The 19101-nt window shown below is 43.5% G+C and overlaps 1 protein-coding gene across 1 annotated transcript; it reads right to left on the bottom strand.

Moving 5' to 3' along the window:
- Positions 1 to 12170: 12170 nt before the first annotated feature.
- On the bottom strand, positions 12171 to 18805 carry LOC135514671 (post-GPI attachment to proteins factor 2-like). Its single transcript, XM_064938171.1, has 6 exons — positions 18481 to 18805; positions 17982 to 18150; positions 17221 to 17470; positions 16893 to 16999; positions 14018 to 14126; positions 12171 to 12857 (listed from the first exon to the last, which is right to left on the bottom strand). The coding sequence occupies exons 2-6, from the start codon at positions 18147 to 18149 to the stop codon at positions 12727 to 12729; spliced, it is 765 nt and encodes a 254-aa protein (XP_064794243.1). The 5' UTR covers position 18150; positions 18481 to 18805; the 3' UTR covers positions 12171 to 12726.
- Between the last annotated feature and the right edge of the window lie 296 nt (positions 18806 to 19101).

The raw sequence follows: 19101 nt of genomic DNA on the forward strand, positions 1-19101 counted from the left end.
TACTAGTGCTTTATTGCAAACAGGATGCATGTTTTTGAATATTTGTAATCTGTAAAGGCTTCCTTATTTTCACTCTGTCATTTAGGTTGGTATTGTGGAGTAACTACAATGGTGTTGATCCATCCTCAGTTCTCTCCTATCACAGCCATTAAACTTTTATAAAGCCACCATTGGCCTCATGGTGAAATTTACTGTAACTTTCTCACTCATCATTATTCACTATAAATTCAGGATCATCTGTAATCATGGTAGCATCCACATTATTGAAGTGTTTTGACACCCTTCTGATTTACAATGAAAGTGACTCCAAAATGACACAATACATTATTAACCATTAATTTATGTTAGGCACAAAATAATCTGAAACAACCAAAGCAAACAGCAAATGCATCCAAGTTTGTAGAGGCACATTTTGTGCTTGGAATATGGGACAAAATACTACACTCTTGTCTACTTTAATACACACGTGATGTTGTCCCAATACTTTTGGTCCCGTAAAAATGGGGGGGGGGCGACTATGTACAAAGAAGTATTGTAATTTCTAAACGGTTCAGCTGATATGAATGAAAATACCCTCAAATTAAAGCTGACAGTCTGCACTTTAACCTCAGTCATTGTATCAAAGGGCTGGAGTACTGAGATCCAAAACAACAAAAATTGTCACTGTCCCAATACTTTTGGAGCTCACTGTATGTCAACCACAGACCAGGGGTCGTATGTATCAAGATTTTCAGAGTCGGAGTGCTGATTTAGGATCAGTTTTGCTTGTTAAATCACAAATCAATAAAAGACTACATTGACAGGGGGATCGGTAGTTTGACTGTATAACCAACCCAGGCCAATCCTGCTACCTGCCTCCTCTTCCTATAGCCAGTCTGATTTGAAAGTCAAATCAACTGTCAGTATTTCCCTCCACCTCTTACAGGTTCAATCATAATGCTTCTTTGTCCCAGGCAACCAACCGTATTCTGAGTCACCCTCGTCTCTGCAACACACTCACGCACACGGTTACTGCGCTGGTGACATTCACAAGTGTACACACACTCACGCAAACAAACCGTGGCTAAAGGGGCATTGACTGTTGGCGACAGCAGGCAACTGTTTGAGTAAATCAAATCTTATCTTACATGGTTAGCAGATGTTAATGCGAGTGTAGCAAAATGCTTGTGCTTCTCGTTCCAACCATGCAGTAATATCTAACAAGTAATTTAAGCTAGCAATTTCAAAACAACTACCTTATACACACAAGTTTAAAGGGATGAATAAGAATATGTACATAAAAATATGGATGAGCGATGGCCGAAAGGCATAGTCAAGATGCAGTAGATGGTATAGAGCACAGTATATACATATGAAATGAGTAATGTAGGGTATGTAAACATTATACTGTACAAAGTGGCATAGAATAATCCATGAGATGGCGTATCCCGCTCTCTAACCCCCGACCCACACACAGTAATAGCATACTCAATCTACACAATTCAAACAGTACACATAATCACAGCATACAGTACAAAATGGTCCCATAATATGACTGAGATACTGGGCCTTCAGAAAGTATTCATACCCCTGGACTTAATCCACTCTGTTGTGTGTTACAGCCTGAATTCAGAATGGATTCATTTGTTTCTCTCATCCATCTACAAACAAAAACCCACAAAAGTGAAAACATGTTCATAGACGTTTTTTTGCTAATTTGACAAATTAATTCAGAAATATCTCATTTACATAAGTATTCACACCCAAGTCAACACGTTAGAGTCACCTTTGGCAGCGATTACAGCTGTGAGTCTTTCTGGGAAAGTCTAAGAGTTTTGCACACCTGGATTGTGCAATACTTACACATTATTACTTAAAAAGTTCTTCATGCTCTGTCAAGTTGGTTGTTGATCATTGCTAGACAGTCTTTTTCAAGTCTTGACATTGATTTTCAAGCCGATTTAAGTCAACACTAATTAGGCCACTCAGGAACATACAATGTCGTCTTGGTAAGCAACTCTAGTGTACAGTGGGGCAAAAAAGTATTTAGTCAGCCACCATTGTGCAAGTTCTCCCACTCAAAAAGATGAGAGGCCTGTAACTTTCATCATAGGTACACTTCAACTATGACAGACAAAATGAGAGAAAAAAATCCAGAAAATCACATTGTAGGATTTTTTATTTATTTATTTGCAAATTATGGTGGAAAATAAGTACTTGGTCAATAACAAAAGTCAATAACAAAAGGTGAGGGTAGCAGGACCTGGTCAATGACCTGAAGAGAGCTGGGACCACAGTCTCAAAGAAAACCATTAGTAACACACTACGCCGTCATGGATTAAAATCCTGCAGCGCACGCAAGGTCCCCCTGCTCAAGCCAGCACATGTCCAGGCCCGTCTGAAGTTTGCCAATGATCATCTGGATGATCCAGAGGAGGAAAGGGAGAAGGTCATGTGGTCTGATGAGACAAAAATAGCTTTTTGGTCTAAACTTCACTCGCCGTGTTTGGAGGAAGAAGGATGAGTACAACCCCAAGAACACCATCCCAACCGTGAAGCATGGAGGTGGAAACATCATTATTTGGGGATGCTTTTCTGTAAAGGGGACAGGACGACTGTACCATATTGAGGGGAGTACGGATGGGGCCATGTATCGCAAGATCTTGGCCAACAACCTCCTTCCCTCAGTAAGAGCATTGAAGATGGGACGTGGGTGGGTCTTCCAGCATGATAACGACCCAAAACACACAGCCAGTGCAACTAAGGAGTGGCTCCGTAAGAAGCATTACCCAATAGACCCAAAAGAAAATTGAAAACCCAATAGAAAATCTTTGGAGGGAGCTGAAAGTCCGTATTGCCCAGCAACAGCCCTGAAACCTGAAGGATCTGGAGAAGGTCTGTATGGAGGAGTGGACCAAAATCCCTGCTGTGGTGTGTGCAAACCTGGTCAAGAACTACTGGAAACGTATGATCTCTGTAATTGCAAACAAAGGATTCTGTACCAAATATTAAGTTCTGCTTTTCTGATGTATCAAATACTTATGTCATGCAATAAAATGCAAATTAAATTACTTAAAAATCATACAATGTGATTTTCTGGATTTTTTCTCTCACAGTTGAAGTGTACCTATGATAAAAATTACAGACCTCTACATGTTTTTTAAGTAGGAAAACCTGCAAAATCGGCAGTGTATCAAATACTTGTTCTCCCCTCTGTATGTATGAAACTAACCCAGGCCCTGTTGCTCTAGCCTGAGTGCCAGTCTGTTTCTGCTCTCTTGCCAACTCCTTACGGAATTGTCATGGCAAAAAGGGTGTAAATATGGGGTTAACTCTGTCCGGCCTACCACAGTGACAGAATGCGTAAGAGGAAGGCCAAAAAAGACCTTGAGGTTGATTTCAGACAAAAACGTCAACCTGCTACTTAATCACGATAGGGCTACAGTTGACATTACACAAACCTAGACCACACCTCTCAAGACTTTCAGCATGATGAAGATAATGAAGTGTGATGGGTTCTGACTTCCAAACTTGAAAATATGAAATATCCTTATTCATGTCACTGAGGGAGAGAGGGGATGTAGAACATTTACATTATGTCAGAATGTTATTGTTAGACATCAGAGATCCTATGGGCAGGAGAAGGGCCACAGTCTCGTAAAAGTCAACAGGACAGCCATGAGTTGGGGAGGGGTGAGGGAGTTTGGCAGAGGTCAGGTCAGTTGAAGTGAGGAAGAACAAATATCACTAAAGTGCTTGCAACAGAGGTGCTTTGGCTGTTCAGATGTAAGGAGGAGACTTAGCATAAGGTTAAATGCCAGTACTTGTGTGAATGTCTTTTTCTGTTCAGCTGTCTGACCCATTGGGTTAATACTTTTGGTTTGAGCTTTTATAGTTCTAAATAACAGGGTAAAAACTAACAGTTGGCGTTGTCGGTAGGTTTCACCACGATTTAAAGTCAACCCAGTGTCCAAATCAGTGGAGCAGCAGCCGGCACAACAGACAAGGTAGGCACAGTTCCTACACCTGTTACCAAAGCCTGAGCTTATTCAGTAATGCCATTGTGTTAATGACCGGTCATAGATTTATGGTATAGGGTAAGTCCCAGAAGGTGAGCCCGAGTAGGCGAGTACCTGCAAAGGGTAGGTCCTAGGGGCTAAATCCCAGGTGGAGTTAGTCCCTGCTAATCGCATAATGGGGGGGGGGGCAGCCGCGGTGGCCATGAGGCCGTAGGGTGTGTGAATGTTTGAACAACATTTGTCTGTAGTAAGAGTAGCATTAAAGAGAGAGGTTGGTCCAAGCCCTATTGGGACAGATTAGGTGAATTGATAGACATGACAGTGTCATTCAGCAATAAAAGTGTATGGCAGAGTGACCAAACTAAGCTATTGACGCCATTGGGGGGGTAACGGCGAGTCAATAACAACTGAGATGGCTTCTAGAGGCCAGAATTCTCCCGGAGAGGGAGGGGTTGAAGGGGAAAATGTTACCAAAGCCTTAGAGGCACTAAAGAAAGTGTGTGACCAGCACCAAGAACCATATAAATGGACAAAATTGGTGTACATTTTCCCATAGATGGAATGTTTAAAACCAGCCAAGAGTGTCTGGATGCAATCGTAGTGTGAAACACTGAAATCAGAGAATGGTCCAGACCACAATACACAGGCATTTTGGGGTTGGGATACTCTTTGCGAGATGCCAGGAGAGTGGTTTTGAAAAGGTAACAAATTAAAATTGGCAGTAAGAACAGTGACTGTTGTTTCAGGACCATCCATTATGGGCAAAAGACACATTAGATTGTGGTCTAATCAAAGGTTGCAAGCCTGTTGTGATGGAGGGAGAAGCACCACCACCAATGAGGCAATACTTAAACCAGAGGCTGAGAGATCAGTGGCGGACCGATTGGCATCTATTCCCTCAAACTCAGAATGGCACAGTGTGCTAGACATGAAACATTTATTTTGGTCTGTGCTGGTGGCTGAGGAGTCACGACACTGGTTCGGGTTTTGTTGCCATGGAGAACAGTATACGTGGGCACCAATGGAATTTACAAATAGTCAAACTTTGTATCATGCCGCATTGAAATAATCGCTAAAAGGGTGTACATTTGAGGGTTCTGTGTTGGTACAATACGTAGATGATTTGTTATTGACGTCAAAAGATGAAGAAACTCAAACGAGACCTCACCACATTAGCAAACTATTTGGCAGAACAGGGTCACAAATATCATATGAGAAAGCACAACTAGCGAAATAAGACTTAACATATATTTGGGGGTTTCTATTTAAAAAGGCACAAAATACATTACACCTGATGGAATAGAAACAATGCGTTCTCTGGCACGGCCAAACACTCCTCGCACACTCAGGAAAACCCTAGGAGTTTAATTTTGTGAGACATTTTATTTTGTTTTGTTGTTTGACAATATTGCTGAACCACTTACAGAGTTGACGAAGGGGGAAGGGGGGTCCCCCATGAAAGGATAGCGGAGTCAAGAGTACGAGGAAGCTTTTGTCGAGCTAAAGAAGCAATTATGTCAAGCGCTAGCATTGGGGTAGCCAAACCTAAAATTACCTTTTAAAATGTTTGTTCATGAAAATGACAGACATTGTAGCGTGGTGGTTTTGCAAAATCATGGGAGACCAGTAATGTACTGGAGTACATTGTTAGAGTGGGTGACAAGAAGAATGCCACCATGCCCAAGGGAAGTACAAGCAACAGACATGGTGTTGCACAACACGGCTTTGATTACAAATGGGGCAAAAAGTGGATTTGTACGTTCCACACGCAGTAGCAAACATAGTTAATAGCACGAAAGCACAACATGTTACTAGTGCGAGATGGACAAAGCAGGAGTTAACGTTAAATGGGGAAAATCTACAATTCCATAAAATGTGTGCGTCGTTAATGCCGTTGCATAGCCTCTGTGTCAGCCCAGGGGGCGGAGTTATATGCATTAGCTGAGGACTGTAGGTTGTCGGAAGGGGAAAATGTAACAATATACATCGATTCTCAATATGCATTTGGGCTAGTGCATGATTTCGGTACACTGTGATCCCAACGGGGCATGTTAACAGAGAAAGGAACAATAAAAAAATGGACAAGAGGTAGAGGCATTATTAGAAGCGTGTCAACTACCCAGTAAATTAAATATATATATATTATTATATCACCAAAAACATGTGACTCAGAGTTTTGAAAGGTTGGATACTCTTCCAACAACACTAATCTCTCCCCAATTCCTAACAGCCAGCTAACACTTGACACATCTCCCAGAAGATTGGGACTGAGTGACGGTAAACAGAAAGTGTCTGAAGGTGGCTGCTTATCAATCATCAGACCCAAAGGTTACACTGTAATGAGGCTGTTCACAAAGGAGTGGGGTGTAGATCAGTCTTATACACACACACACACATATACGTGTGTGTGTGTGTGTGTGTGTGTGTGTGTATATTGACCTCATCCCATATATATATATATATATATATATATAAGTCATAAATCTTCAATAATGTTCGAACCGGAGAATTCCTTTGTCTTTTGCAATGGAACGCAGGTCGCTATCACATGAACGCGCGTGGTCAGCTCATGCCACTCTGGCAGACCTCTTACAGTAGAAGCATCAAAACAAGGTTCTAAAGACCGTTGATATCTAGTGGAAGCCTTAGGAAATGCAATATGACCCCATAGACACTATATATTCGATAGGCGATGAGTTGAAAAACTACAAACCTCAGATTTCCCACTTCCTGGTTGGATTTTTCTCAGTATTTTCTATCGAAATCGAATTGTCCACATATTCTAAGTCAGAACCTTCCAGAGTAGTGATGCTAGCCGTGCGGGCGGGGTTGTAGAGCATGCACTTAGTTTTACTAGCATTTAAAAGCAGTTGGAAGCCATGGAAGGAGTGTTGTATGGCATTGAAGCTTGTTTGGAGGTTTGTTAACGCAGTCTCCAAAGAAGAGCCTGATGTAATACAGAATGGTGTTGTCTGTGTAGAGGTGGATCTGAGAATCACCAGCAGCAAGAGCGACAGCATTGATATATACAGAGAAAAGAGTCAGAGGCCCAAGAATTGAACCCTGTGGCACCCCCATAGAGACTGCCAGAGGTCCGGAAAACAGGCCCTCCGATTTGACACACTGAACTCTATCTGAGAAGTAGTTGGTGAACCAAGCGAGGCAGTCATTTGAGAAACCAAGGCTATTGAGTCTGCCGATAAGAATGTGGTGATTGACAGAGTCGAAAGCCTTGGCCAGGTCGATGAATACGGCTGCACAGTAATGTCTTTTATCGATGGCGGTTATGATATAATTTAGGACCTTGAGTGTGGCTGAGGTGCACCCATGACCAGCTCGGAGACCAGATTGCATAGTGGAGAAGGTACGATGGGATTCAAAATGGTCAGTGATCTGTTTGTTAACTTGGCATTCAAAGATTTTACAAAAAGGCAGGGCAGGATGGATATAGGTCTGTAACAGTTTGGGTCGAGAGTGTCACCCCCTTGAAGAGGGGGATGGGCAGCTTTCCAATCTTTGGGGATCTCAGACAATACGAAAGAGGTTGAACAGCCTAGTATAATAGGGGTTGCAACAATTGTGGCGGATAATTTTAGAAAGAGAGGGTCCAGATTGTCGTGCCCAGCTGATTTGTAGGGATCCAGATTTTGCAGCTCTTTCAGAACAACAGCTGTCTGGGTTTGGGTGAAGGAGAAGCAGGGGGGGTCTTGGGCATGTTGCTGCAGGGGGTGCAGAACTGTTGGCCAGGGTAGGGGTAGCCAGGTGGAAAACATGGCCAGACGTGGAGAAATTATTGAAATGATCGATTATTGCAGATTTATCTGTGGTTTTCTAGCCTCAGTGCAGGGGCAGCTGGGAGGAGGTGCTCTTACTCTTCATGGACTTTACAGTGTCCCTGAACAGGACATAAAGTTCTGTTTGAAAAAGCTAGCCTTAGCTTTCCTAACTGACTGAGTATATTGGTTCCTGACTTCTCTGAAAAGTTGCATATCGCGGGGGCTATTCGATGCGAATGCAAAATACCACAGGATGTTTTTGTGCTGGTCAAGGACAGTCAAGTCTGGAGTGAACCAAGGGCTATATCTGTTCTTCGTTCTTTGAATGGCGCATGCTTATTTAAGATGGTGAGGAAAGCACTTTAACAGAGCAACCAGGCTGCCTCTACTGATGGGATGAGGTCAATATCTTTCTAGGATTTCTGGACCAGGTCGATTAGAAAGGCCTGCTCGCTGAAGTGTTTTAGGGAGCGTTTGACAGTGATGAGGGGTGGTCGTTTGACCATTACGGACGCAGGCAAAGAGGCAGTGATTGCTGAGATCCTGGTTGAAGACAGCAGAGGTGTATTTGAGGGCAAGTTGATCAGGATGATATCTATGAGGGTACCCATGTTTACAGATTTAGGGTTGTACAAGGTAGGTTCCTTGATAATTTGTGTGAGATTGAGGGCATCTAGCTTAGATTGTAGGATGGCTGGGGTGTTAAGTATATCCCAGTTTATGTCACCTAAACATTACAAACTCTGTAGATTGGGGGTGGGGCAATCAATTCACATATGGTGTCCGCGACAACGGCGAGAGACTTGTTTCTGGAAAGGTGTATTTTTAAAAGTAGAAGCTCGAATTGTTTGGGCACAGACCTGGATAGTATGACAGAACTCTGCAGGCTCTCTCTGCAGTAGATTGCAACTCCGCCCCCTTTGGCAGTTCTATCTTGTCGGAAAATATTGTAGTTGTGGATGGAAATTTAAGGATTTTTAGTGGCCTTACTAAGCCAGGATTCAGACACGGCTAGGACATCATGGTTGGCGGAGTGTGCTAAAGCAGTGAATAAAACAAAGTTGGGGAGGTGGCTTCTGATGTTAATATGCATGAAACCAAGGCTTTTACGGTTACAGAAGTCAACAAATGAGAACACTTGGGGAATGGGATTGGTGCTGGAGGATGCAGGGCCTGGGTTAACTTCTACATCACCAGAGGAGGAGTAGGATAAGGGTACAGCTAAAGGCTATAAGAACTGGTCGTCTAGTGCGTTCGGAACAGAGAGTAAAAAGGAGCAGATTACTGGGCGTGGAAGATTCAAGGCATAACGTACAGACAAGGGTATGGTAGGATGTGAGTGCAGTGGAGGCATTGAGTGACGATGAGAGAGGTTTTGTCTCTAGAGGAACCAGATAAGCCAGGTGAGGTCACTGCATGTGTGGGGGGTGGGACAAAAGGGCTATCTAAGGCATATTGGGCAGGGCTGGGGGCTCTACAGTGAAATAAGACAATCACTAACCAAAACAGCAATAGACAAGGCATATTGACATTAGGGAGAGGCATGTGTAGCCGAGTGATCATAGGGTCCAATGAGTAGCAATAGGTAAGTCAGGGAGTCTATTCAGTAGTCGCTACCACGCTAGGCAAGCTGGAGACACAGCTATTTACACAGCTAGTGGGCCAGGGCTAGCGGAATGGGCCTTCGGCAACGTCGCAATGGAAGAGCCTGTTGAAACCACCTCGGACGATTGCGTCGCCAGACCAGTCGTGATGGATCGGCATGGCTCCGTGTCGGCAGTAAAGGGTCCAGGCTAATTGACAATAGAGGTATTGCAGCACAAGAATTTGCTGGTGGACCCCCCCTGCTAGACGGGAGATGGGCCGAGCTCGAGGCTAGCTCAAGGCTAACTGGTGCTTGCGTCGGGACAGAGACGTTAGCCAGGAGTAGCCACTCGGATTGCAGCTAGCTAGCTGCGATGAGCCGGTGTAAAGGTTCAGAGCTTGCGGTAGGAATCCGGAGATGTGGTTGAGAAAAAGCAGTTCGATATGCTCTGGGTTGATATCTGTACCACATTGGGTGAGGTGGGATGCAGGAAAGTATATTCAGTCCGTAGTTGGAAAGTGAGATTAAAATATATACATGGAAAAAAACGAGGAAAACCATATTTACACGGGACAAAACACACGTCCGACTGCTACGAAATCTTGGAATATGTGCAGAGGAAATTTGCAATTTTGCAAAAGTTCTTTTTTGGGGGGGGGGGGGGGGACGAAACGACTGAACAGTAGTCCAGGTGCGACAAAACTAGGGCCTGTAGGACCTGCCATGTTTATGGTGCTGTCAATATGTTTGACCATGACAGTTTAAAATGCAGGGTTACTCCAAGCAGTTGTCACCTCAATTTCCACATTAATTATTACAAGATTTAGTTGAGGTTTAGTGAAAGATTTGTCCCAAATACAATACTTTTAGAAATATTTAGGACTGACTCATTCCTTGCCACCCACTCTGAAACTAACTACAACTCTGTTAAGCAAACACAGACACATTGGCTTTAATCAGATGCCGAGACAGCCACCCTGGGGAATTCCTGATTCTACCTGGATTATGTTGGGAGGCGCTTCCCTTAAAGAACACCCTCTGTTCTGTTGGACAGGTAACTCTTCATCCACAATATAGCAGGTGGTGTGAATCCATAACACATCTGATGGACCTGGATATGGTCTGGATGGTGTATAGTAGCTTCCCACCAGAATGGGCTTTAGGTGAGGTACCTAACATGAGCACAGGGAAGTATTATCCACAGGTACTGACTGTAGCAGAACAGAGGAGGTCATTGGGGATGTTGGTGCTTATGGAACCGGATATGAGTTGGGAGCTATCAGTAAACTATGAAGATAATAGGAGACAGATTCCAAGCAATAGCTATTCTCACAGAAGTCGCTGTAGCACTGTTGGGATATCATCTTCTGAGGGCAGTGTTAGTAGTTGCAGGGGTTACCTTGTTAGCACTGTTGGGATATAATCTTCTGAGGGCAGTGTTAGTAGTTGCAGGGGTTACCTTGGTAACACTGTTGGGATATCATCTTCTGAGGGCAGTGTTAGTAGTAGCAGGGGTTACCTTTGTAACACTGTTGGGATATCATCTTCTGAGGGCAGTGTTAGTAGTTGCAGGAGTTACCTTGGTAGCACTGTTGGGATATCATCTTCTGAGGGCAGTGTTAGTAGTAGCAGGGGTTACCTTGGTAGCACTGTCGGGATATCATCTTCTGAGGGCAGTGTTAGTAGTTGCAGGAGTTACCTTGGTAGCACTGTTGGGATATCATCTTCTGAGGGCAGTGTTAGTAGTAGCAGGGGTTACCTTGGTAGCACTGTTGGGATATGGTAGCAGGAGTTACCTTGGTAGCACTGTTGGGATATCATATTCTGAGGGCAGTGTTAGTAGTAGCAGGGGTTACCTTGGTAGCACTGTTGGGATATGGTAGCAGGGGTTACCTCTGTAACACTGTTGGAATATCATCTTCTGAGGGCAGTGTTAGTAGTAGCAGGGGTTACCTTGGTAGCACTGTTGGGATATGGTAGCAGGAGTTACCTTGGTAGCACTGTTGGGATATCATCTTCTGAGGGCAGTGTTAGTAGTAGCAGGGGTTACCTTGGTAGCACTGTTGGGATATGGTAGCAGGAGTTACCTTGGTTGCACTGTTGAGATATCATCTTCTGAGGGCAGTGTTAGTAGTAGCAGGGGTTACCTCTGTAACACTGTTGGGATATCATCTTCTGAGGGCAGTGTCAGTAGTATCAGGGGTTACCTTGGTAGCACTGTTGAGATATCATCTTCTGAGGGCAGTGTTAGTAGTAGCAGGGGTTACCTTGGTAGTACTGTTGAGATATCATCTTCTGAGGGCAGTGTTAGTAGTAGCAGGGGTTACCTTGGTAGCACTGTTGAGATATCACCTTCTGAGGGCATTGATGTGAAACATATATACAGTGTTGAGTTACCTCAAGATGAGGTAAAGTTGATTAAAGCCACCGCACGTGTATATTGAGTGGCTATGGAGGAAGAAGGAGATGGGGAACAAAGTGAAAATGACATGGCTTGGGAACATCTCTTGGAGCCTGTGGTTGGGGAAGACTGGGTGAAAGCATGAGGTTTTTTTAAAGCATAGTCAGGCAAAGAGAGAGTTGGGAATTGTCATGTTATCAAACTTTGGTTTTGTCTCTGTATATATAATTATGCATAGCTTAACACATTAATACTGTTATGTCTTGTGTTTCTTTTTGCTTTCATGTATTGTGCCATCACTCTCTTAGGAACCAGAAGCTGAAATGGGGAAAGTCAAAAGTGTGATTATAGAACAGAGGCCATAAGTCTTGGATTTGTAAAACATAATAAACTGTGAATGGTAATCATGGTTTATTTTTTGGTCATGTTTTATTATCATTGTTTGTTTATTTATAAGTCATTTCCAAGTTTATATAATGTTGAACAGTATGGAGTTAATGTTCAAAGTGGGAACTGTTGAGTTCTAAACTTGAAATATCCTTATTCATGTTACTGAGGGAGAGAGGGGATTGTAGAATGTTTACGTTCCGTCAGAACATGTTATTGTTAGACATCAGGTACCCTATGGAAAGGAGAAGGGTCACAGTCTGGTACAAGGACAGTCGTGAGTTGGGGAGGAGTGGGGAATTTGGGCCGAGGTCAGGTTAGATGAAGTGAGGAAGAACAGATATCACTAATCTTCTGTATAGCAAAAGAGGTGTATTGGCTGTTCAGATGTGTAAGTAGAGGGCTCAGCATAAGAGAAAGGGTTAAATACCAGTTCTTGTGTGAATATGTCTTTGTCTGTTCAGCTGTCTGAACCTTTGGATGAAAAAAACTTGCTTTGTGCTTCTATACTTGTCAGGTTCTAAATAACAGGGTAAAAATTAACAAGAGTAGGGGTGTGTCCTCTGTCACGCTCAGTCTTCAATAGCGTTTGTCCTCTGCTGGAGTGGTGACCATCACTTCCTTGTTTCCAAAGTCCCAGAATGCCGTCATGTGGAAGGCCATGTTGGAGAGCACCACCAGGTACTCACATAGAGCAAACAGAGTGTAGACTGGAGGGAAAGGGAGAGGGGGAAATAGAGAGGGAGGAAATAAATGAGATGAGACATCAGTCACATTAATCAGTCACTTGTCTCAGTGAAGGAGAGAGATACACTGTATATACAAAAGTATGTGGACACCCCTACATATTAGTGGATTTGGCCATATCAGCCACACCTGTTGCTGACAGGTGTACAAACATTGGCAGTGGAATGGCCTTACTGAAGAGCTCAGTTACTTTCAATGTGGCACCGTCATAGGATGCCACCTTTCCAACAAGTCAGAACATCAAATTTCTGCCCTGCTAGAGCTGCCCCAGTCAACTTTAAGTGCTGATATTGTGAAGTGGAAAACGTCTAGGAGCAACAACGGCTCAGCCGCTAAGTGGTAGGACACACAAGCTCACAGAATGGGACCGCCGAATGCTGAGGCGCGTAAATATATATTTGGTCGCAACACTCACTACAGAGTTCCAAACCGCCTCTGGAAGCAACATCAGCACAATAACTGTTCTGGGTTTCCATGGCTGAGCAGCCGCACACAAGGCTAAGATCACCATGCGCAACGGCAATTCCTAATCGCCCAACATCACGGCCAGACCTCACTAATACTCTTGTGGCTGAATGGAAGCAAGTTCCCACAACAATGTTCCACCATCTAGTAGAAAGCCTTCCCAGAAGAGAGGAGGCTGTTATAGCAGCAAAGGGGGGACCAACTCCATATTAATGTCCATGATTTTGGAATGAGATGTTAGACGAGCAGGTGTCCACATCCTTTTAATGTACATTCAGACGTATGATATACATAGCATGTTACAAAAGAGTAGAGAGAATGTGTACACTGGAAGAGACGGGAGCGAGAACCCAGCTGGGGTGGAGGTGAAAGGAGCGGACGTTTCAAACTGGAGTATTGGTGTTATCATTACTGGTAACGCCGGGGTTGACAAAGATATGAGGAAAATGGAGAAACAAAGCCCTAAACACACAGACAACTTCTACTCAAACTTCCTCTACTACAGGGTGATGTACATTACAAAACATGACATTATCAGGACCTGATTGTCTGAGCAGAGAGGAAAGGGGGGCATAATAAAAAAGAATGGGTGGGGATCTGTTCAAAAGTAGTACACTATATAGGGAATAGGGTTCCAGTACAGGTGCCAAAAACTCACTTATGGGTTCGCAGTACTTGTTGTGGCGTCTGTAAAAGTAGGCGGCGACCAAACAAAAGCTGACATTGAAGAGAAAGAGACGCACCTTCCAACGAAACGACGTGATCTCCTGGGAGAGACAGAAAGAGGAGGAGAGCCACCAACATACAGAAAGAGAGATTGAGACAGAGAGGGGGAGAAAGAGATGGAGACAAACAGAGTGGTTAAAATGTAGCTATATAACAGGTGGTGTTGCAATAGTGAGTTCAGAGTGCCTCAGGCTGGTGAGGGTAGTTGGGTTGGTCACCGTGTGTGTAACCCACTTCCCCTGCTTTGAACAGACCAAGCCACACACTAACAAAACATAAGCTGTGGACTCAAACACATACAGTTGAAGTCGGAAGTTTACATACACTTAGGTTGGAGTCATTGGAACTCGTTTTTCAACCACTCCACAAATATCTTGTTAAACTATAGTTTTGGCAAGTCAGTTAGTACATCTACTTTGTGCATGACAAGTCATTTTTCCAACAATTGTTTACAGACAGAGATTATTTCACTTCTAATTCACTGTATCACAAATCAGAAGTGGGTCAGAAGTTTACACACACTAAGCTTTGAAAATTGGAGGTGTACCTGTGGATGTATTTTAAGGCCTACCTTCAAATTCAGTGCCTCTTTGCTTGACATCATGGGAAAATCAAAAGAAATCAGCAAAGACCTCAGAAAAAAAATTGTAGACCTCCACAAGTCTGGTTCATCCTTGGGAGCAATTTCCAAATGCCTGAAGGTACCACGTTCATCTGTACAAACAATAGTACGCAAGTTTAAACACCATGGGACAACGCAGCCGTCATACCGCTCAGGAAGGAGACGTGTTCTGTCTCCTAGAGATGAACGTACTTGGGTGCGAAAAGGGCAAATCAATCCCAGAACAACAAGCAAAGGACCTTGTGAAGATGCTGGAGGAAATGGGTACAAAAGTATCTATATCCACAGTAAAACGAGTCCCATATCGACATAACCTGAAAGGCTGCTCAGCAAGGAAGAAGCCACTGCTCCAAAACTGCCATAAAAAGCCAGACTACGGTTTGCAACTGCACAAAGGGACAAAGATCGTGCTTTTTAGAGAAATGTCCTCTGGTCTGATGAAACAAAAATAGAACTGTTTGGCCATAATGACCATCATTATGTTTGGAGGAAAAAGGGGGAGGCTTGCAAGCCGAAGATCACCATCCCAACCTTGAAGCACGGGGGTGGCAGCATCATATTGTGGGGGTGCTTAGCTGCAGGAGGGACTGGTGCACTTCACAAAATAGATGGCATCATGAGGTAAGAAAATGATGTGGATATATTCAAGAAACATCTCAAGACATCAGTCAGGAAGTTAAAGCTTGGTCACAACTGGGTCTTCCAAATGGACAATGACCCCAAGCATACTTCCAAAGTTGTGGCAAAATGGCATAAGGACAACAAAGTCAAGGTATTGGAGTGGCCATCACAAAGCCCTGACTTCAACCCTATAGAAAATGTGTGGGCAGAACTGAAAAGGAGTGTGCGAACAAGGAGGCCTACAAACCTGACTCAGTTTTTTTATTTTACCTTTATTTAACTAGGCAAGTCAGTTAATAACAAATTCTTATTTTCAATGAGGGCCTAGGAACAGTGGGTTACCTGCCTGTTCAGGGGCAGATCTGTACCATGTCAGCTCGGAGGTTTGAACTTGCAACCTTCCGGTTACTAGTGCAACGCTCTAACCACTAGGCTACCCTGCCACCCCTGCAACAGGTCTGTCAGGAGGAATGGGCCAAAATTCACCCAACTAATTGTGGGAAGCTTGTGGAAGGCTACCTGAAACATTTGACCCAGGTGAAACCATTTTAAGGCAATGCTACAAAATACTAAATGAGTGTAAGTAAACTTCTGACCCACTGGGAATGTGATGAAAGAAATAAAAGCTGAAATAAATCTCTCTACTATTATTCTGACATTTCCCATTCTTAAAATAAAGTGGTGATCTGACCCAAGACAGTGAATTTTTACTTGGATTAAATGTCAGGAATTGTGAAAGACTGAGTTTAAATGTATTTGGCTGTGTATGTAAACTTCCGACTTCAACTGTACACCTCGGGTGACACCATCATAGTTCTGTGTGTGGTTATAAATTAATTTCCACACCTGTTTGCTGGTGTTGAAACTGTGGCTCAATGTGTGTTGAAAGGCTATCAGAGATTAGTGTGTATCCATAATGAGCTCTCCGGTATTCAAAAAGCATCTCAAAGCAGCAATGCTAATCTAGGATCAGGTCTCTCTGTCCAATTCTATTAATTATGATCAAAAAGGCATAATTGATCCTAGACTCTTTATTAATAGGGTCCCTGGTAACAGTAGCTCAACACTGTCACGGGGTGGTGAGAAAGGGTCCTGTTCTCTGGCATGGCTGCTGTAGCATTAATGACCCAGCCTCTGGCACACGTCTACAGTAATGGCATAGGCCTACTCCCCTCTTATTCAACATCTCTCACTCACTCACTCACTCACACACTCACTCACTCACTCACTCACTCACTCACTCACTCACTCACTCACTCACTCACTCACTCTCACACACACACTCTCTCACACTCTTTCTCACTCTCTCACTCACTATCTGTTCAATAAAATCTGAAAATCCCATATAAAAATTTAAAAAGGGTCCTGTTCCAAGTACAGGAATGAACAGCAGCTTTTTTTTTAGTAGGATGTTGAGACATTTATGACAAGTCTTAAAAAGTGGGACAACACAACGACGATTAAACTAGTACTCAAGGACTGAAGAGGAATGGCAATACGAAGGCACACAGCACAAATAAGAAACATGCCCGGTAAGGTGAGGGAATGAGGGTGTGTACTCTACCTCGGGGTTGAGACTGAACTTCTTAATCACCTGCCACAGTCTGCAGGTAATGAGCATGTGCAGAAGAGAGCAGGCGGCGAACGTGATAAAACCATTCTTGTGAACACCTGCCGAACACAAACCCGGCAGTGAATGTAACTCTAAAACACCAGCACATAATACAGTGGATAACAACACATCTGTCACTTACGCTAAAAATGAAGTGGACATTAACGCAGGGTGCATGCATGTGTACGATGCATTAGCCCATGTCCTAACTTGGAATGCAAAGCAGTGTGTGTATATGTTTGATGCACGCTTGTGCACGTGTGCATCTACCAGTACTCACTGTAGGTCTCAGTAGAGGACACATAGGTGAGCAACAGCAGGCCTACGTTCTCTGCCAGGGCAGCTATGAGAGCCAGGACGCTAAGGCCCATGTCAGGGAAGCTCTTAGCAAACCGTCCACGGTAGAAGCTGAAGTAGGCCGCAGCCACCAGGAAACGAGGGGCCGAGTGCAGGCCGATACAGAACCTCCATATATAGCGCTCTGGGACCAGACTGATAGACGCACTGATGGAGGGGAGGTAGTTGGACACCTGGTGGTGAGGAGGTGCCGCAGGAGGTGGTCAGTCAATGGAGTGTTATTTGTATATGTAGTGTAGCACATTCTACAATGCTGGATTTATTTAAGCGATACACACACATTGTCAGTATTACCAGTAGTGTAGCATGTGTAGAACATTCTGCATATAGCTAAGCTAATACTGCATTTATCAAAGTGCATCATAGGCCCTTATTTAAAGGAAAATTCCACCCAAAAAGTATATTTTGGTATTTGTTTCATTAGTCCATTGTTGTTATTGTCCCAAAATGTATTACGTGTCAGCATCCAAGATATTGAACTTTCAAAATACAGCCGGTATGATGCAAAATGCATGTATTTTGAAAGTTAAATATCTTGAATGCTGACATGTAATACATTTTGGGACAATAACAACAATGGACTAATGAAACAAATAGGAAAACCTCCCTCGTCAAAAACCTTGAAAGGAAGTGTCAATGGACAGAGAGAGACAAGACAGACCGAGAGTGAGGTGAACTACTCACCTGACAGTGGGTATAGGTAGACTCATCAAAATGGAACATCAGAGAAATGACGATGCAGGCTATTAGACCGGTTAGAGCCAGCAAGACAGTCCCAACGGCAAAGTCCGTGAAAGGAAGCCGGATCAGCGGCTTGTCCCGATCCAGACTTCCGTACAGTCCCTGCAGCATCCTGCCAACAAAACACCACCCAAACAAATAGAACAGCTAACGTTAGCCGAGCTCCTTCATTGACAACGGTTTGGCTACTTTATTTTTAACATGAATGCATGGACAGCTGGCTAGTAGAATAATAAAAGCTACATAACGTTATTTTCAATAACCAGCTAACTACTATGGCCGAGCATCGGCGCGGCTAATTATGGCCAAACCAGTTAGCTAGCTAACGTTAGGTTAACATGACAGAATATTCGCTAGTTAGCTGCTCTGGCATGCATTTTGAAATGAACCACAATAATAAATCAACCAAATATAACTAGTATAGCAACATACGGTAACCTACCTGGCTTTCCCCCCAAGCTATCCTGACTGGGAGCTGGATTTCATAGCCTTCCACCCGGTCTCATCCACCAGACGACCATTATGGCTAACGTTAGCTAGCAGGCTAAAGTCAAGAGGTAACAAGCTACCGGTTCTCAAAGAGGTCGTTCAAATTGAGATCTGTAGCTAGTTAGTGTAAAGTAATCGTTATCAGTGGTGTGAGTATACTGTACTGATAGTTTAGTATTCCGTTAGCTGGTTGAATCAGCTGTAGGCGAAAAATAGTATGAGCTGCACCCGGAAGAAGGTCCAGCTAAACTGGTGTAATTTAAACCAGAGGAAAGGAAAGGCACAACTCGGTGGAAAATCTGTCTCCCGCCAGCAGGCGGCGTTATTTCCTTGTTTCGCCCAACAAGCAATGAGTTTATTTATGTAGATCAATAGTTCCAAACTTTTTATAGTTCCGTACTCCTTCAAACATTCAACCTCCAGCTGCGTACTTTAGTTTTTTTTTGCCATCATTGTAATGCTGCCACACACACATTATATGATACATGTATTAAACATAAGAATGAGTGTGAGTTTTTGTTCAAACCTGCCTCCTGGGAAATTAATAAAGTCTTAAATCACTTTCCACATACAG

The sequence above is a fragment of the Oncorhynchus masou genome, chromosome 26 (assembly GCF_036934945.1).
Source record: "Oncorhynchus masou masou isolate Uvic2021 chromosome 26, UVic_Omas_1.1, whole genome shotgun sequence".
NCBI lineage: Eukaryota > Metazoa > Chordata > Actinopteri > Salmoniformes > Salmonidae > Oncorhynchus > Oncorhynchus masou.